Below are 21,280 nucleotides of genomic sequence, written 5' to 3' on the forward strand. Positions count from 1 at the left end.
TGTGAGATTAATTCATCACTCGATCTGGGTTTAAGATCAGCCCAAGCCAACACTCTAGCATACCTCAAGATGGTTGAAGCGACTGAATGAAATAACTTCATGAACTTTGCCCTGAGCTCCTTGGAGGGTGGGCAAGGCAACACACACACACACACACACACACACACACACACACCTCAGTGCATCTACTTCTCTCATATGCAGTATTTGAACCCATTCCCTTTTTTGCCAAACTTTCCCCCCAAATTATTTCCTCCCCTTGCCTACTGATTTCTATTTTTTTGCCACATTCTCAAGTCATGTTTCTAAGTTTTTCTTGGTAACTACAAATGATAAAAGATGCATTAGCCTTTAACAAAGGTTGACATGCCCACCTTTCTCCCCTCACCTCCCAATGTATGTAGTCTTTTCCACCTAGTATGTCTTCAGTATGGGAAGAGCTGTAATCAGGATGTGTTTTCTTTCTTGTCTTCTGGAAAAAGATGATGCTAATTTTGATCCATTTCCATCCTTAATCAATGAGGATTGCAATGGCTGGGCTGACCTTTATAGCACTACTATTTCTGGGGTGGCTGTACCTGTACTTATTCTAAAGGTTTTTGGAAGAAACTTTATCGGAATCTGAGTGGAAAAGGCAAAACAGGTGGTAGCAGCTAGGGACTGCAAACTAGACAGGGTCCTAACAGCCAAAACGGGCAGAGGCCCACTGAACAACAGAAGCAGCAACAGAAGTGGAGTGTTGGTCTGTTTTGAAGACCTTTACCCTATATGACCAGATAGACATAATTCTAGAAAGGCTACTGGCTCCTTGCAAGCCAGTGGGGAGAACATTTCTGGATAAAGAAAATGGGGTAACCCTGCTTTATTTTTTGAGCCTAGGTGGAAAAGAGGGGATATGGGGGATGATGTCTTGGTCATTGATGTAAAGATTAGAACTACTATCAATCAAAGACAAAGCAGCATTTCCATGCTCTAGAAGGAAACTGAAAAGTGTTTCATCCTCCCATACTTGTATTCAGTAGGCATCTTAAGGAGAAAAAGGCAGCCAGGTTAGGCTCCTCTTTTGAGCTAAGTGGTGTCATAACCCAAGCAGACTCTCTCCTTCCAATGTAGCTAGAAAGATCTTCAACATCTATAAAGGGGGAGAGGAAAGGACAACACCATTTCCAACCCTCTCCTCCAAACAAGGAAAGTGAACCTAAAAAGGTGTTTTCCCCTGAAAACGCTTCAATTTACAGTTACCTTCTTTATTTCTTAAAGTGCCTTCTTAAAGAGTGGTCATATTCCAACATCTGTAAATTGGGAATGTTTTCAGGAATGCACATTTTTACTTCAGCAGCTTTTGAGATTTGCCTTAGGTTGTTGCTGTTTTTAAAATATGTTCTCCAATTCCCAGCTCCTCTGTGCACTCTTTGTTAGTTTACAAGCAAGAGCCTCACTTTAATATTCTGCCAAATTAATTAATTAAAATTAATAAACCTTTGGGAAGCAACACCACTACTGAAGAAATTATGCAAGGTCAGATAAAAACTGCACACTGGGAAATGTCTTACATGGATTATCCTAAATCTTCACAAGCCCTTCCAAGCTTGCTTTAACTGAATTATAACATATTTGAAACAGCAACAACTCTTGAGCCCAGATACATGCAACTCAGCATGCCAGCAGAAACCAGTGCAAGGGCTTCCACAAGCGCAACAGGGCTTCCCTCCGCTTCCCCCCATATGCTCAAGAGCAGGGGTCAGCAACCTTTTTCAGTAGGGGGCTGGTCCACTGTCCCTCAGACCTTGTGGGGGGCTGGACTATATTTTTTTGGGGGGGAATGAACAAATTCCTATGCCCCACAAATAACTCAGAGATGCATTTTAAATAAAAGCACACATTCTACTAATGTAAAAACATGCTGATTCCCAGAAGGCGATTGGGCCAGATCCGGCCCCTGGGCCTTAGTTTGCCTACCCATACTCAAGAGGGTCAGGAGAATCCCCAGAACAGAACGGGGGGGGGGGAGGGGAGAGTATTCCACCCAGCAAGAATAAATGCTTGAACTGACAGAATGTTCAGAAGAGTGCAAAGTTGAATTCCTCCCATAAGTTCCATTCCCAGCAGGCAAACAGCACTCATCTGAGTTTTTACTCCATGACTAGCCTTAATTCTTTCTCCCACCTTTAACAGGAAGAAAGAAAATATCGGATTTTCACATCATATCCAGTTGTGCTTTCACAGTGGCCTGTGAGAATACACACAACTTTGCCTATTGCTGTGGTATTCAAGTTCCTTACACTCCTCCTGAGGCACAACCATCATCCACACAGTTCTCCTTACCATTCTGCAAAGAGATACTCAGAAAAGAAGTGGAACCTCAATCTATAAAGGCAAGGGCTAGCAGTGTTTGCTATAAGACCATGTATGATCAATGCTGATGCCTGTCACTAAGGTCAAAAGACCCAGGTCCATTGCCCCACACTTACTTTTCCCTTGCTGAGGGAAGTTCATGGGAGATCCATTTGTGTAGACATTGTCCCCTGAGGAAGGCGCAGGTTTCTGTCCTGAGGCAGCAGGTGAAGAGGGAAGGCCAGTGAAATTAAAATGGTTGTTCGCCTCCATTTCTAAGGAGAAAAGAAAATGCAAAAGATGCAACAGAAAGTTAAAGTCATTACATAGATGCTGCTTTTCACAGGCAGCAGTGAAAAAATCCTCCAACATAACATGTTAGCCAGTGACTGAACAAAAGATACCAAGACATTTAGTGTTTTATCACATCTTATCCCAATAATCCTTAGAACAAGATACAGTGGTACTTTGGTTTACAACCATAATCCATTCCAGAGGTCCATTTGTAAACCAAAACAGGTCGTAACCCAAGGCCTGCGTTCGCCAATGGGGCCTCCAAATTTTTTTTGTTCGTAATCCCCCCCCAAAAAAGGGGGTTGTAATCCAAAAAAAGTTTGCAAACTGGGACATGCACTTCCAGGCTTGATGTGTTTGTAATCTAAAACGTATGCAAACCAGACTGTTTGCAAACCGAGGTACCACTGTATTGTAAGGTAAAACAATACTATTATCCCCATATTGCAAATGGGGGGCAGGCTGAGAGAGAATGGCTTACCTATGGCCAGCCAGGTGGTGCACTAGTGATTTCCTGGCTAACACCTCAGTCTTGCAGCTACTATGCTACACTAGCTCTCAAAATTAGCAAGCAGGGCAGATGCTATACCAACAGGGCAGTTAGTTTAACATCCATATATTTAAAGCCATTGTGTCCCTTTTGATAAAACCCAGGCTTTCATCAGAAACTGTGCAACTAAGTTCGACATTGACTGATTGATCTCTGCCTCTTAGGAGAACGGGAAATTTCCCCAAACACACAATGTAAATCCTCACACTGAAATCCTTATAAGAAAAATATACCGTATTTTCTGTCTATAAGACACCCCCATGTATAAGCCCCCTATTTTGGGGGACTCAGATTTAAGAAAATGGGGGGAGATGGCCCAGAGTATAAGATGCTCCCTAAGTTTTGACATTATTTTTAGGGGGAAAACCTAGTCTTATACATAGAAAAATACGGTATGTCATGAGGTGATCAGCAGCACCAATTTCACCTTATCTTGAATGGGGAAAGTTCAGCCAAGGGTTCTGAAATCCACTCAGGCACTCCATTCTAATACCAGAATCTATTTAAATACATCTCTTTTGCAAGCTTCAGGGTTACTCTCACTTAACTATCAAATAGCAATATGTCCACAGGATGGTTCTTAATATGTAGTTATAAAGTCCACTTGCCACACAAATAGGCCCCTAAAATGCTTTCCTTGGAGAGGAAACCTAAGGACCAAACAGTTCTGGAAAAGTGATTAAAACGCTCCATTACTACTGAGAAAGAGGGATTCAATGTATTAATGCAGGGCCGTTCCTGTTTTAAAAACATTTTACTGAGCCTGCTCCTTCCGTGGCTTTCTAGGCCTCATGCACTGCAAAGTAGTATGTGAAAATTCCTCATCAGATGATGCAAGCTTTACCAAAGCATCACCGCCCCCGCCTAGCTAGTCATTTTCTCATTCCACAGGGATGCAGATGAACTTTCGCCTCTCTGCAGCTCTGGGAAAAAGCCACCATTTCCTGTTACTGAAATTAGTGCACTAAATAGATGCACTGTTCAAAGAAGCTGGATGAAAATAAAGCAGAGGGCATAATCTCTTGGCATGGAGGCTAGTCCACTCCCTGCGTGTCCAGTGGGACATCTGTGGCTCCCAAACATGGCATTCCTACCAGCTTCAAGCAGGACCTTTCCCTCCCCACCCCTTTGAAATAGAAGACTAAAGAGAAAATGCTCAAGGCAGGTCTGGACAGCTGCCAAGGAAGGCAACACATGGATGAATGAATGAGGATGGAGTTCAAGCTACAGATTCAGACCAGTCTGACAATATACATCTTCTGCATAAGTAAGCACGTACATCACAATAAGTCACCAAGGAAACTTCCTTACTAAAATAATTACGGCAGCCACAGTTTATATTACATCTTGAATCCAGAAGCTTTGCCATGAAGCTTTGCTATTAAATAATACTTCTTCCACTCAAAGCTCAGAACAAACTTCAACAAACCTTTAATATAGTGTGGCATCCTGTATATATAAGAGTATGAACAGTAGAAAGATATGACACTTGCACCTGGGCGACTCCTATGGAATGACCTAATATTAGGATACCCCTCAAAAATAATGAGGGCAGATGACACCAATCCTCTCAAACAGTTTACAGTCTGAGAACAAACATATTAAAATGAAAGTCATGGGTATATTTCCTCCCCCTCCTGTATTTGCTATTTGTTTCAAAAGTTTTACTGAACCTAGTACCTACTTCATAAATTTTGGCACTAAGAACAGGTGCCCTTCCTGTGTGCCTCCTCAAAACAGAACCAATACAGTGGTATCTTGGTTTACGAACTTAATCCATTCCGGAAGTCCATTCTTAAACTGAAACCACTCTTAAACAGAGGCGTGCTTTTCCTAATGAGGCATCCCGTCGCCAGTGCCCTTCCACTGTTCAGATTCCATTCTTAGACCGAGGTAAAGTTCGCAAGCCAGGACACTACTTCCGGTTTTGTGGAGTTCGTAAACCTATTGTTTGTAAACAGGACTGTTCTTAAACCGAGGTACCACTGTACCAGGAATGTCATGGTCAATGAACTGTCAAACCCCTCAAACTGCTTAAATGAAGGCTGCTGTGCCATAAGCATGCAGTGAACATTAAGAATGACAGATAAAAGCTTTTTAGGTGTGGGACAAAAGGGAAAATAATGGAAAAGCTTTTAAGAAGAAAGCTACAGAGAAAAGGACAAAAACCACCTAGCACATTCCACAGAGAAATTTCCCCCTGCTACTGTAGTAGTGGTTGAAAGAGGCTAAGCAGTAGGGTGTGGGCTCCTCCTCTCTAGGCATGTCCATTCCTTCCGAGGGGTGGGCTCCATAAGCCAAAAAAGTTGCAGCCTTAACTCTAGAAGCGTCTCAATATTGCTTAAAACATACACCGTACCCCCCCATCTGTATGCCTGGACAGAAAACATGAAGAACAGCACCTTTCCAAATGCCCTTGCACAGGGACAGAGCTTAGAAATGCTTCACTGCCAGGAAGGAAAGTGCTAGTGACCAAAATGTAAAGTCAAAAAGTCATTTAGAGAGATAAAACCAGAATGCAGAGCTGCTTCTTTTTCAGAATCTTTATTTCTGCCAAGCTGACATACTTAGATAATTGACCAGGTCAAAATCAATCACCCTGCCCTTTTCTCCCCAGGAAGTAATCATTGTCAAAATCAAATTTATGTACCCAAACCAGGTGTAAAAATAAACTAAATGTTAATGAAATACGCATTTCATCCATAGCTTCTGCTTCACTGCTTCAATCTCCCTCACATCATGAAGCTTCTCTCTCCCACACACACCTCTATTACTGCAATGTCATGCCAAGCTCCACCACCTAAACTGCAAGGCTTCTGTAGCTGCAGAGATGGGGGTGGGGAAAGGCTTCTACTAATAGCAGCAGGGAAACTGCCTTTCCCTCAACTCAATATGCACTGTCAGGAATCATCTCTGCAATGCACTAAGGCCACCTATTCCACTTGCTGCTCGCCTTTCAAAAAGCAATGGGTCCTACCCTGACAGTGCACAGCAGCTGAGCTGAACCATAAAATTACTGTGAATATCCCTTTAAGGGCCAGGGTAGTAGCAGAAAAGGCAGCTGCTGCTCCAGCACAGGGACAAGCGGAGCTGGAGCTGAGGTGAAGTGCTGGGAAGGCCTTGTAATTAAAGGGGAAGGCGGAATGGTTTGTTAGGAAAGAAGCCAAGCAAAATGGATGAATTAATTGCAGCCAACAAGAACGACAGAAACAGTTTAAAGGGAAGGGGTGTGGTTTGACAGGAGCTGCACATGCCAGAATAACACAGAACAGCTGATATAGACAGAGGTCCTATTTGTAAATATCTCAGACCTATGTCTCTCATGTGATCCCAGCAGAAGCAGATGTTTCAAATGTATGAAAAGGATGGGAGCAGGGAATCCTATAGCCTGAGAAAGTGGCAAAGGATGAAACCATAGTCGTTCATTTCTCCCCGTGGGCAGGGCAAGTAGTTAATAGTATGTACAGATGGGTTACAGCCTTGTCGAGTCAGGGCCTCTTCTGTTTTTAACTATTCTTAGTGAATGGGTGTGGAGTTTGATGCATGCTCATGTTCTCCAGCCACAGAAATGAAACACTCTGCCTACAAGTTTAAGACCTCCCGTCCTAAGTTGTCAAAATGTGCTTCAGCCAATGTAGTCAGTCCTGCTTTGAAAGTCCTACCTCCATACTTCACCATAAAATGCTCTTTTTGCCCTAGCAGAAATTAACAACAAAAACCTTGATTATTTTTTTTACTCACATAAGTACTTCTCATGTAGAATTTCTTTTTCTTTTTACAGTAACGTATTTGTAAGACTACAAATTGGGAACAGGAGTTAAATTAGATGCACCATCTTATTAAAGTTTTCTTTTTATGAAAGAGGGAGGTCCTGGGTATGTTATGACATTTGTGGAAGATTACCATTGGCTGAGGCCAAGAAGAATCTAGAACCTTTTAACCAGTAACTGTTTTTCAGTTGTTGAGGACTGCCAAGTTCTATATCTGTGCAATGCAACCAAGCCCCTGTAAACACAAAAATGTCTTAAAAGGTATGGGGAGCCTGTGGCTCTCTTGATGTTGTTCAACTCTGGCTCCTATCAACCCCGGGCAGCATGGACAACATTTAAGGATGAAGAGAGTTGTAGATCAACAACTTTAGGAAGGTCACAAACCATGCCCCACCATCTGTGCTTTAAAATATGGGCCACGTGATTTAATTTGAAGGAAATCAAAGATGAAAAGGGATCATGGATAGACTTCTTTTAGGAAGGCTGCCATAATTTACCTCAATGACAAGAGATCTGTTAGTAACCTTACACTGTTTGGTTTTCCATGGTTATGTTGCTTCACTTGAAATCCAACAAAAAGGAAAGGGAGAATGCTCTGTGAATGCAACCAAGAATGACCCACTAACAAATACCTCAGGATAAATGGTGTACACTAGGCAGTACTCTAGGCAAATCATAAAATAAGTATATACTTGAGAACTATATGTAAGTGTGACATGTATGAAGATTATTTGTGGGGCATAAGAATTTGTTCATTTCTCCCCCCCCCCCCAAAAAAAATATAGTCCTGCCCCTCACAAGGTCTGAGGGACAGTGGACTGGCCCCCTGCTGAAAAAGTTTGCTGACCCCTGCTTTGTAGCTTCCCGTTTTGCTAAGTTAGAATATATATGACTGCCTCTTTAAATTCCATGTAACTTTAAAAAGAAGGTGGTGATAACCCTAAACTACAGGATCTTGTGCCAACTGGCTGCTGGGGAATAGGGCTAATCTAGCCAAGGAGTTTAGGGAAAGCCAGAAACAGAAACCAAATCTGATTAAAAAGGACATTTCAGAAAGCAACAAACACAGCTGCCATTTCCCGGCCAGTTCCTGCAAGGTTGGGGGAGGGAGCAGAGGAAAGAGGGCTGTTTGCATCAAGATGCTGTAAGCAGGGGAAGAGACAGCTTTGGTCTCCCACTCACCTCACTGCCAGTCACCGGGGATTCCCTATGCCCACACCCCACCTCCACACATACACAAAGGGCTCTCTCAGCCCTAACCATCATCCAGCCAAACCACAGCCTCCCTCATGGTACTAAGATCTTGGCCTCTCAACTTCCGAAATACATGGAAGACTGCCATCAGAAATTGCCCCATACCACCTACATACAAATAACACTTCCTGTACACATGCTAAACCACCAGTATCAGAAACTATCTTTGAAGGGGACCCACAGTAACTAGAAAATCCTTCCGGTGCCCAGTATGAAAACTAGGGCAGACCCAAATTTCGGAGCCATAATCCCCGATTATAATCTCCATCCACAAAGCAGAATTCCTGGGTTTTCTTCCACAGACTTGTCATAAAGGCATTTCTGTCTCCAAACACCAGCCCTGTTCAGGATATTAATGACTTGTTTATATGCTAATAAGATTCCCAGGTATCTGCATCCTTGTTTACAAACCATTCTCTCCACAAGCGGCATCACCAAATTTAGAGATCCCTAAAGGGAAGCCAGGATTCCCGGGTCACGTCCCTACTCCCAGGAAGGGAGCGACCTTTTCTCGACGATCTAGTGGGATCCTTAGCGAAGCCCACAGATCCCATCTTCCCACAGCCTTATCTCCCCAGACTCAAGGACCTGCAGCCCTCCTCGCCGCCATGGAAGAAGAGCTGGAGCGCAGGGAGCGGCCGCGCAAAACTGGCCGCCCCTCTTTCGAGGCCAACTAAGGGCACCCGACAAAACGTTCAGGGCGCCTTTCCCCCAACTTCCAAGTGGAGTTAAAACACATCCAATTCCCACCTCCTACACACTAAGCCACAACGCCAGCGCCGCCGCCATTCTTCTCCGGGAGCAAAAACCCCAACGCTTCCAGCCCAAAGGCCAGGCCTTGCCCTTCTTCAGTTCGCCTGCGGAGGTGAGGGAAGCGGCGGCCACGCTCCCCTCGCTCGACGCTGCCGCTACCGGGACTCGCCAGCCTTCTCCTCCTCCCCCTCGACTACCGCGCCATGCCGGGCTGGGGAAGACGGGAGCCCCGCCGCATCGCCGTGAGGGCGAGAGCCGGTGCCCCGCGGGGCCTGCTCCCAACTCCAGCCCGTCGTCGTCGTCCCCACACGACTCCTGAGAGAAGTTGGCGCTTCGAACACGCGCAGCCCCCGGGAGGCGTTATGTCTCCGGCAACGGGCTTCTCCTCCCCCACCGAAGGAGCCTCTTTTCTCCTCAGGGCTTTTGGGGTGGGGGGGAAGGGGAGGAGGAGGAGGAGGCCCCCTGTCTCACCCCAAAGCGGGAGGGCTTCGTGTCCTCCCTCACACTCCCTCTCCTGACTAGGCCTTCGCCCCTCACTTCGGGAGAGCGGAATGAGGGAAACCAACCGCCGCCGCCGGCCGCCCTCCCCCACCTAAGATGAAACTTGCTTCGCTCCCCCCCCCCCCACCTCACAACGACTCGGGCCAAACTTCTCTCGGCTCCCCCTCAGGGGCCACGTCTTTCTCACACGCACCTTCCCTCCCCCCCCCGTCCGCATTTTGGTTCAGCCCCGCGCAATACTCTCTTTCCTCACCCCACCCCCACCCCTCACACTCCGGACGCCTCACCTGAGGGAGGTGTCAGCCGGCTCTTCACATGGCCCCGCCGCGCTGAGGGAAAGGTCGGACCCCGCGCCGCAGCATGGCCTGCGGGAAAGGGTGGGCGGCGGCGACGGCGGCGGCCACCGGCTGAGGCTGGTGCGAGGGGAGGAGGGTGGCGCAGGCCGAAGCCGCACCAGGCGAGGCCGTCGTCGTCGTCGTCGTCTCTGGCCAGGAAGCCGAGCTCAGCCAACGAACGAGCGAAGGAGCGAGCGCCGGGGCGAGCGTCGTCGGCTGAGGCGCCTCGCCGCCGGGTCCTAGCGCCCCGCCGCCGCCGCCGCCGCCGCCACCGCGCCAAGGCTTGACCCGGCAAACACCGCCGCTGAGAGGAAGGGGAGGGGGAGCGAGCGGGGTTCCTCGGCGAGAGACCCTCCAAATAAACGAACCCGTAACCAGATGCACAAAGGCGTAGCGGGTAAAGTTGGCTGCGGAAGCGGAGGGAAAGCCCTGCGAAAGGGGTGGGTGGAATTGGAGAAAAAGACCTCTTCCTCTGCTGACACCGTGCAACTCAGCTCCGGGCGAAAGGGATGCCCACTTTTCGTATGGAAGAGCAGGATCCGGGTTCGATTCCCGGCCTCTCCAGTAGGGTTGGGAAAGAAGAGGAGCCTCCTGCCTTCGACTGTCTCAAGGGCTGGCCGCGTGGGGAAAGGTAACAACAACAAGAAGAAGAATAGTTTGGATTTGATATCCCGCCTTTCACTCCCCTTCAGGAGTCTCAAAGCGGCTAACATTCTCCTTTCCCTTCCTCCCCCACAACAAACACTCTGTGAGGTGAGTGGGGCTGAGAGACTTCAAAGAAGTGTGACTGGCCCAAGGTCACCCAGCAGCTGCATGTGGAGGAGCGGAGACGCGAACCCGGTTCCCCAGATTACGAGGCTACCGCTCTTAACCACTACACCACACTGGCTCCCAACAAGTTTGTTGTCTCCTGCTCTTCTGGAGGGTAGGACTCGAACCCACGGCTTCAAGTTGCAAGGAAGGAGAGAGGATACCAGGAAGAACTTTCTGGCAGGAAGATCTGTTCGACAGCGGAACGGTCTGCCACAGGGAGGTTGTGGGCTCTCCTTCCTTCGGAGGTTATGAAGCAAGAGGTTGGGTGGCCAACGGTCATGGATGCTTTAGCTGAGATTCCTGCTTTGCAGTGGGTTGGACTAGATGACCCTCCAGGGTCTTCCAAATCTACAATCCTATGAAACCCTGAGGAGAGCCTTTGCCACTCAGAGGAGCAGGCCTGGCTCAGTAGAAGGTTGCTTCCTACTGCCCTTTGAAAATGCCTTAGCTTACGTCAGGGGTGGCTAACCTGTGTTGCTGAGCTGCAATACTAGACTACCCAGGGCAAGGGAGTACAGTGGTACCTTGGGTTACATACGCTTCAGGTTACAGACTCTGCTAACCCAGAAATAGTACCTCGGATTTAAGAACTTTGCTTCAGGATGAGAACAGAAATTGTGCTCCAGCGGCGCAGCAGCAGCAGGAGGCCCCATTAGCTAAAGTGGTGCTTCAGGTTAAGAACAGTTTCAGGTTAAGAATGGATCTCTGGAATGAATTAAGTACTTAACCCGAGGTACCGCTGTAAATGGGATGGGGTGATGGGAGTTGTAGTCCAGCAACATCTGGAGGGCAACAAGTGAGTCGCCCTTGAGCTGAATGCACACCATATGTTTAAAGAATCCTAGGTACTGTTGCTCACCCCTCATAGAAATACAATTCTCAGCACCCTTAACAAACTACAGTTCCCAAGATTCTTGGGGTGAGTGTGCTTTAAAGGTATGATATGTACACAATCTTGATTTAAGTATTTGTATGCCACCTTTCTGGGCTAGTGTCCTCTCATTCCATGCTAGGGTGGGACGGGAGCGGTTAAGGATAGGCACACTGTACCTGCTCTGAGTGTCTACCTACACAGGTTTGCCATCTGCATTCACATTACTTGGTGAACAACACAGCAGCCATTGCAATGATTTGCATGTGTGAGTGAACCATCACTGGTTCAACGCTACTCATATATATACTTTAAACACAGCAATCTTGGTGCAGAGGCTAGACTAGAGGGTTGGCTTTTTCAGAACCCAAACCTGGCCTTGAACTCTAGCTTGGGATTAACCTAATGCAAATGTGCTTTATGGGGATAAAAACAGGGAGAAGCCATGTAAACACTAAAGATACGGTTGCAAATCAAACTGTCAAATGATGGGAAAGCAAATGATGTGATCCAGCTCTCAGTTTCTCTCTGTTGTTAACTTCACCTGTTCAATGGCCGCATCCTGGCATTCTGTAAACAAGTTTCAGGGCAAAACCCTAGTTTGATGTGGAGTGTCTACAGCAGGCGTGGGGAACACATAGTTCACATTGGTGGACTCCGCTCCTAGCACGCATGCGCAATGGTCAGGTTTAGTGAGAATTGTAGCCCACATGTTCCTCATTTCTGGTCTAGTTGAGAGGGAGGAGCACTGATTTTTAATTTTCTTTTTTTTTTTGAGTGAGGCATGGTTGATGGAGGGGGACAATGCTAAAGCAATATGGGGGAGAGAGCCCGATTACATGACAATAGTAGTTTCTCATTTTTTAGATGTATGCCTGTGGGATTTATGTCAGCATGGACAGTGGCTAGGAAGATGGGAGTAAGGATGCTGTAGCGTAGAAGGCTCATATTGCTGCTGTGTTGTTGCTGCTGGAATGGCATTTACTAGGATTGTGGTCACCTAGTGGCAAGTGGCAAGACTCTTGAGAGTCCCATGGACTGCAAGAAATCAAACCTATCCATTCTTAAGGAAATCAGCCCTGAGTGCTCACTGGAAGGACAGATCCTGAAGCTGAGGCTCCAGTACTTTGGCCACCTCATGAGAAGAGAAGACTCCCTGGAAAAGACCCTGATCTTGGGAAAGATGGAGGGCACAAGGAGAAGGGGACGACAGAGGACGAGATGGTTGGATAGGGTTCTTGAAGCTACCAGCATGAGTTTGACCAAACTGCGGGAGGCAGTGGAAGACAGAAGTGCCTGGCGTGCTCTGGTCCATGGGGTCATGAAGAGTCGGACACGACTAAACAACAACGAATGCCGACCAACAGTAAAGAAAGATTCTTTCATTTGAAGGAGCAACAAGACTAAAAGGAAGATGGTTGATACTTATCAAATTAGAGGAATGACCCAGCTCCTTGTTTCGCCCACAGACGGCAACAAAGCGAGATTAATTAATTACCGTATTTTTCGCTCTATAAGACGCACCAGACCACAAGACGCACCTAGTTTTTGGAGGAGGAAAACAAGAAAAAAAATATTCTGAATCTCAGAAGTCAGAACAGCAAGAGGGATCGCTGCGCAGTGAAAGCAGCAATCCCTCTTGCTGTTCTGGCTTCTGGGATAGCTGCGCAGCCTGCATTCGCTCCATAAGACGCACAAACATTTCCCCTTACTTTTTAGGAGGGAAAAAGTGAGTCTTATAGAGCAAAAAATACGGTAATTAAATTTACAGCCCACCTTTCATTGATACCAATACCAGGGCAGGTCACAATCCAAAATAAATTACAACAACCAAGTGAATTAAAAAGCAAATTCATCAAAATACAAAACAGGTGCAGCTTAAAAACCAACAACCCAGCGAAGGCTAAAATGATCACCCACTAAAGAGTTAAGATAATTAAGATACCTGAGCAAACAAATGCTGTGAATTGACACAATAGCAATGTCAGCACCTGTTGTACTTGTGAGGAGGGCATTCCACAGACCATGGAGAAGGCTCCACCTCTTAAGGCACATGGGAAAGAGCCTCCTTAAAGCAAAGGGGGGGGTGTCCCAAGGGAAGGCATGCTTTTCAATGTCATTGCACTGAAATAAATGGGAGGCTCTTGTGTGGGAGGGTAGAAGGAAAGCCAGAGAGAGCCCAGGATGAGAACCTTTGACTGCTAAGAGACCTATTTCTGGGTTCATTGTGGAAATATAGAAATGGGTGTTAAACAAATTGCCAGACAATCTGCAAGATGGAAGTATAGTGACAGGTCGTTCAGCAGAGGAACATGAGGGATGTTCCTATAAAAAAACTGATGGAGGAAAGAAATTTCACAAGATAGGCCTTTTGATGCCAGGAGCATGAAGGTGTAGTTACCAAGTTACAGGGGTCAGCACCCTGAGTCCAAAAAACAATACAATGAGGAAGAATTTCTGTAGGCTGGTGATGGAGCATGCTACATATTATTAGTTCTTTGGGCTGACTCTTCAGCTCAGGAGTTATAACATTATCTTCTGCTGACCTATAAGTGCCATTTCTGGATGTGACCAAGAAAAATAAAGTTTATGTGCCTATCTCCCCTAAAATGTACACTCACCATGGGCTTGGGAGTTCCATCAGCATATATTTGTCTCAGCACACTTTTATAAAAGTGAATGAGAGATTTGTTCCATTCCTCTCACATATGATGTTCCTCATGCTTTTTTTTTTTAAACGCGCCTTTGCTGCTTTGTGTGCCCACTGTGACATTTTAGTTAGTCCTAATAAAGGCAAGTGACTTTATTTTAGATGAACATTTTATACTGGTGAAAAATGACATGTATCAAACTGTAGCTGTGGGAAAGACATATGAGGGAAAGTGTCTAAATTTCATGTTACAAAAGGTCAAGTCTCTCAACCATGTGCAATTTCCTCCAATATGTTTTTGGTTTTCCTTTCTTTTCTTTTTTGGCTGCTTATATCCCCTTAGTGCTTCAACCTTTTGAAGAGTGTGTGTGTGTGCGCGCGCGCTGCTTTAAAGCAAATGATGGAGCTAAACTTCCCCTACTGAGTTCCAAGTTACTGAAGACTTGATAGCCCCAATTGCAATTTTGTGGGCGGTTGCTTGACTTCGTGGCACCCTGATCTGTATAGTTCTAGGATTAACACAATTCACAGGCTGAAGTGCTAGCAAATCTTTCAGGGCTGGTATACTCTGAACAGCTTCTGACAAGCCCGCACAACGGAAGACACGTATGTTGGGCCTTCAAAGCTGCGGTGCTCTCCCCTGTGCAGATACGCTCCACTCCCTGCCAGCTCTGGCGCTGCAGCACTTGTGGTTATTAGGAGACTGGAGCTGCCAGAGCCCTGCCAGCTCCTCCTGCCCTGAGATGCAGAGGCCAGCATCAACAGAGCCCAAAAATTACATCTCTTGTGGCTGCAGGACAAGCTGAGCCAGAGGACAAGGGGAAAGACACCAGAGGGCAGATGGAGGACACAGGAAGAACACACACACACACACACACACACACAATCCCACAAACAACAGAAGAGATTGGTAGAAAAATATATACATCCCTGTGCTCTCGCCATGCCCAGAAAGGGCAATAGGGAAATCCAGAATTTACAGGGAGCACAGATATTTGGGGAGGGGGGGGGGGGGGAGGAATGAGACAGAACAAACCTTCCTCAGTTCCCAATTAGCTCCATTCTGTGCTGAATCCAGGCAGCTGAGTCAGCCAGACGCAGCAAAACAACTCATCATTGTTATCTAGCCTCAGCTCAGCCTCCCACCTCAAAGCGTTGGAAGCCAGTCATTAATTAATCATTGTTTAGGGGTTTGGCTGTGCTCTGCCGAAGGAGAAACTGAGGCACAGATTGCCGCGGTGCGGCCCGGGCGCTCTCATCAAGGTCTCACGCAGTCAGCAGAAGGAGGGAGACTCCAGGGTCACAGCGCTGCCTGCTCCCTCTTATCACATGCTCACAGTAGCTCTGCAGGCTTTGCTGAAAGTGTCGTATTTGCAGTCCACTCAAGGCTAGGTGCAAGCCTTTATGGAGAGATCCTTTACCTGCAAATGTGCCACCCCCTCCTCCACCCCCCCCAAGCAACTTCTACCCCCACAGAGGCTTTTAAGACAGCCTTTGCCAACTTGTGCCTTCCAGGTGTTTTGGAAGACAACTCACATCAACTGCTGCCATCACAGCTTAATAGAATCCTACCACATAGGTCCTGGTGCCTGGACTGTATCCATAGACTGATGTCAATGGTTAGTCAAATGAAACATTTGCTGAAGAACACAAAACATCACATTTCTTGGGGCTGGAGAACTGAAAGAAGAGCCCCCTCATCATTTTATTTTTTTTAAAGAACACACCATCATTCTGTTCCCCACTTCCACAAAACATGAAGGTGTTAAAAGTGTATTTGCCGCTCCAATATTCCAATAAGAAATCCATGCTCTTGAAATCATAATCCTCTAGCAGTAAATTAAAGCTGCCAATAAGGCCCACAGCTTCACCACTGTGAATCAGGCTACTGCAAAGAAAAATAAGCTTGTGGTTTAGGATGTAACCCTAAATACAGTTTACCTGGGAGTGAGTCCCATTTTTAACTCAGTGGGGCTTGCATAGGATTGCACCATTAAGGGAGAACAGTCAATGTCCCATTGCAATCAACACTGACTTCTTTTTATTAATCTGGATTATACCTGCATCTGTGCCATTATGTACTATACTGCCCTATGTATTCTGAACTGAGAGCTAAATACATTTGTGAACTATTGTGTAAGATGCCTGATGTGGATGATCGAGTGAAGATCACATATTTGCTGTCTCGATCCAGTAAGTTCATGAGTTGCAAGATTCGCGGTTGCAGCCCCACAACTGAGAACGTTCAACAATATGGTGGACTGTAAAGACTGATCGGTAATGTAATATAGAAACTTATATACATTAAAATTCAAACCTACACAAATATGTATAACTCGGTTATCACTGTATTTTAACAGGGTATCTATGCATATTCTATGCACAGCATGCATATCATACTCCCCCCCCCTTTTTTTGGTTGCAATGACCAGGATGGTCGCAACAACAAATAAACTTTGACTTGATACCCAACATTCCCGCCCCCAAACACGCAATGCAATGCAATGCAATGCAATGCAATGCAATGCAATGCAATGCAATCTCATTCATCTATTAAAGGTAAACCCCACTGAGTTCAGTGCTTCTTCCTCCCAGGTAAATAAGTATAGGATTGCAGTTGCAATTTCGTTAAAAGAGAATATGGGGGGGGGGGCCCTAACTTGCCAGGAAGCCAGGTCATCTGCCTCACAAAGAGGAAGCAATGCTTCTGAATACCAGTTGTTGGAAAACATAAGAGCAGACGAGTGTTCTTGTGCTTAGATCCTGCTTCCAGGTTTCTGCAAAGGGATAGGTAAGACCAGGACTAGACAAGCCATTGGTTTGATCCATCAGGCTCTTCTAACGTTCTTATAAGCCCCCACCCTTAATGCTGACTAAGTGGTGGCAGACTGTGGCTTCAGTTATGAGGAAAAAACACTATGCACACACAAACGTGCCTCTCTTTATTTCATCTCATATTTCGGGACAACCGTGCTGTTGAAGATAAAGGTCAACAGCACAAAAATCTCAGCTTTGAGGCTTAAAATACGATAATTTACAGCCCAAGTCTTTCGGACAGACATGCAATTATTTTGTTTTAACAGCAATGTTCTCTGGAGATGCAGCACATTCTGGAGTCTTGGTGCTAACAGCAAACAACACAACGTACCCTCAGTCATTCAGACATCACACAGATACAAGGGCACTGTCCTTCTAGGAGGAACACCGAGCCAGCGCCGAGTTCCTAGCCGCACAGGGTTCCAGTGACCTTGTGGGTGGGAAAACAAGGGATATCCAGCCATTTTAGGAATGCACGCCTACATGATGTCACCATCCAAATACTTCCTCTCCCATGCAGATAATGTCGTTCTAGCCGTGAAAACACAGTGGCTCATCTTCCAGCCTGGGGCCATTCACCACTTGCTGCTAATAATCCCAGTCTGCCCAGCACCTCCAGAACCAGACTCCCTGCAGGGGGTGCTGGGATGAACCAGACAGGCCCATTAAAGCAAAAGCAGCCAGCACTCAGATCCCTTTTAACCCAATGACTGAAGCAAGAGAAATTTGCCTGTCTCCTTTGCTGGAGGCAAAAGTAGGTTATGGAGTGAGTTGCAGAAATCTTCCTGTGTTCTCTAGCGTAGGGTGGGGGATGGAACAGATCTGAGAGGCTGGCTGGCTGGCTGGCTGGCAGAGGGAAACACAAAACAGATGCAGGAGAAAACCCCATTGCTTCTCTTTCTCCCCCCCCTCCCCATACACAAATATATGCCTGTCCATGCTGTGACTCAAAAGTGTGACATGTTTGGATGGAGACGTGATGCCTGTTTGCCAACACTTGTCTGTGACAACCTATTTAGATCTGTACAAGAATGGTGTTTATCTTACCTTTTCCGGCTAGATTCAAGAGATTGCCCTGCAGGTTGCCAGTTCCAGAAAGAATTAAGCAAGTGAATCATTGCTTCAGAACTCGCAAGCCATTCTTCCCCAGTGCCCCCATAGGGATAATAATACTGGCCTACCATGCAGGACTGTTTTAAGGATTGCTGAGAACCAGGCAATATATGCAGTAGGTAAGAACACTGAAAGGGATGCGGGTGGCGCTGTGGGTTAAACCACAGAGCCTAGGACTTGCCGATCAGAACGTCGGCGGTTCGAATCCCCGTGACGGGGTGAGCTCCCGTTGCTCGGTCCTTGCTCCTGCCAACTAGGATTTCGAAAGCACATCAAAGCGCAAGTAGATAAATAGGTACCAGTCCGGCGGGAAGGTAAACGGTGTTTCCGTGCGCTGTTCTGGTTCGCCAGAAGCGGCTTAGTCATGCTGGGCACATGACCCGGAAGCTGTAAGCCGCTATCTCGGCCTATAGAGCGAGATGAGCGCCGCAACCCCAGAGTCGGTCACGACTGGACCTAATGGTCAGGGGTCCCTTTACCTTTACCTTTAAAAATACTGAACCCTGGGTTCAAGTCCTTAGCCATCAAGTTCGTTGGCTAAACTTGGGCTAAGTTTCTATTAAACTGACCTTTCATAGTTGTTGTGATGATAAAATTGGTTACCAGCACGCACAATACCACCGCATTTTAGAGAGAAGGCAGGAGGCAAATGAGATAAATTTAAGCTGATATAGAACACAGAGGACGCATCATTTCTTCTCCAGAAAGGATATTTGGAGTTGTAAAGCAGACAAGTCTTAATATCCTTGCTTTGCTTTATTTAGTTGCCACTCTAGATTCTATCAGATCTGTATCCAGGAATCCTAAACTTATTTGCAATCTCTCTCTGGAATACCTGATCACAAGAAAAACACCTGGTTCACCACATACCTTTCCATGTGGTACAGAATATGGCAAAGGCATGGTCCTTGCACAGAGATGGTCAAAGGCTAAAAGCTGCGTGTCTACTTTGCTCAAGAGCAGGACGTGGAAGGAAGGGCTCTGGGGTTTTTTTCTACCTGGAAATGCAGAGACAGTGTAGGATAGCCAAATATTGCAAGTGCAGACCCCCAAGAAGCCACTGTACCAGTGATTATGATGGGCTGCAGTGTGGAACCTCCTAAGGGTCAACTTATACATTATACACAGACAAGAGTAAACCAACCCATCCTTCTATGAACACTGGTGTGGACACAACCTACAGAGGAACAAAGGTGATGGGAAGAAGCAATGAAGAGGAATAAGGAAAAACACAGGGTTTTGAGACAATGGATCAAAATCCAAGCAGGGAATTAATGCCAGAAGAAAGGATTAAACTTGTGCAAACCAGGCCCCTAACTGCCGAGTCCTTCCTGGAAGCTCCAGATTTTGGACATCAAGAGGCTCAGCGTTTCTAACACAAGTAACATAACAGGTTGCCCTCATCTTTTTGTGCCTCCATCTTTTCTATCACCCACAGAGCTGCACACCTATTTCTAAGCATTGAGAGACAAGAGCCCTTTTCACCAGAGCCAGCCATTTCTTTTCCTGCCCGCAGCGTACGTTGTAAACCGGGTCCCTGAATAATTCATAATCACCATTATGCCATGACGTGGTACTCAAAAGGCAAAGGAAGCAGCAACTTCACTGAAGCTAAGCAAGCCTCAGCTCTGGTCTGCGTCCTTGTGGAGGCAGATTTTGCATGCCACTTCATAAAAACTGGGAAGGCTTCTTCCATAGGACAAATTGTGGTTTGTCCTCATGTGGTTGGTCCTATGTGTTCAGTGCCATCCTGGCTGAAAAAGACACTCGGATCGCATGGATCAAGGATGGCTAGCCTACGGCTGCTGTGGGACAACTTCTGACTTCTCAAACCATTGGCCATTCCAACTGGGACTGATAGAAGCTGGAATCCAAGATCATCTGGAGATCAACCACCTTCCGGACATAAACAATCCCTACCGGTACACATGTTCCTCAAGGAGTGAGTTGAGAGGGTGAAACTGAATGAGTCATCGCAGAACTCGCTGCGCCTCTAACAAAATACTTCTGAAGGGAGCTCCGTTCAGCTTTGAGACATCAAAGCCCTCTGTTGGGCATACATCAGAGGATGGGGCATCACATGGCTCAGTCGGTAGAGCATGGGACTCTTAATCTCAAGAGTCGTGGGTTCAAGCCCCACGTTGGGCAAAAGATTCCTGCATTGCAGGGGGTTGGAGTAGTAGATGATCCTCAGGGTCCCTTCGAAATCTACAGTTCTATGATTCTATGTAGGACTGAGCTGCGGGGCTGCACTACAGGCCCTGCCCCCAATGTTGTATGGTGTTGTTACTCCTGACCCTAATGTCCACACTTTTAAGTGCGGACACCTGCAAAGGAAAGTCCACTTGCATAAACCTGTAAAACATACAGACTTACCATGCATTCTGGAACTCAGCATGAAATCCAGAACACATGAAAACCTAAGTGTCTATGTGTGTAGGCTTTGCTTTCTGTGCTTTTCCGTGGCCTCTGTAGCTGATAGGTGGGTGCTCCAGGTCCTTGCAGGGCAGGATAGCTCTATGCTTGAAGGAGGTCAGGATGTTAAGTCATCAAGCGATGAGAAATCAAGCAACGTTACATGCATGTGTGAACCAGCCTCCCTCCCCACAATAATATGCTGGGGCAGACTGCAATCTCTTGTAACAGTGGAGAAAGGGGGCCACTCTTCAGAGTAAAGTGCTACAAAATGCACCCAGAACACTGGATCTGACAGCTGCTCAGATCTCCTCCCGCCCTCTCTGCAACACAAAACAAATCGGGAAATGGGGAAAATCCAGGTGTATGGCAGCCCAAGTCGGCAGTGCCGTTTCCCCATAAAAATAGCTCAAAATTGCATTTTTTAAAAAAAGCGATTTTGCCCAAAAAGCTCAACAACTTTTCTGTCTGAATTTTCACTGCTTGAAATATGGCAACCCTGGACAAGACACAGCATGCTTCCTCTGGCTGCTGAGAGAGCAGAGGAACCGCTGCATTTTTATACTCTTTGCAAGGCCCGCCCTTCTCTGTCCCCTTCTGACCTGTGACCTTGTTGACTGCAGGTTGCCCAGTGAGAAGGAGGCATCTTCTACAGAAGGGGAATCTGTTTTTCGCCCCAGCCTGTGGGCAGTACTCCCTTCTGGGCAACCTTCCCCACATGCTAGTGGTGGGTGAGATCAGTGGGGTGAAGAAACAAATGTAAATTTTAAACTTTGGATAGTTGGCTTGCTTCTACAAGCAGAAGGCATT

General features: G+C 46.5%; 1 protein-coding gene across 7 annotated transcripts in view; it reads right to left on the reverse strand.

Annotated features, from left to right (window-relative positions):
• BAZ2A (bromodomain adjacent to zinc finger domain 2A) overlaps positions 1-21,280 on the reverse strand; it is a 66,185-nt gene that overhangs the window by 34,208 nt on the left and 10,697 nt on the right. For 3 of the 7 annotated variants that reach the window (XM_053375045.1, XM_053375047.1, XM_053375042.1), the window contains exon 2: positions 2,472-2,609. In XM_053375045.1, the coding sequence (XP_053231020.1) occupies positions 2,472-2,607 (136 nt within the window). In that variant the 5' untranslated portion in view covers positions 2,608-2,609. Of the gene's footprint in view, positions 1-388; positions 473-2,471; positions 2,610-8,952; positions 9,262-9,426; positions 9,451-9,743; positions 9,962-21,280 lie in introns of those variants that run through there. The other 4 variants (XM_053375046.1, XM_053375043.1, XM_053375044.1 and 1 more) reach the window with 4 other exon arrangements.

This window comes from Podarcis raffonei, chromosome 2, assembly GCF_027172205.1.
Source record: "Podarcis raffonei isolate rPodRaf1 chromosome 2, rPodRaf1.pri, whole genome shotgun sequence".
NCBI classification, from domain to species: Eukaryota; Metazoa; Chordata; class Lepidosauria; order Squamata; family Lacertidae; genus Podarcis; species Podarcis raffonei.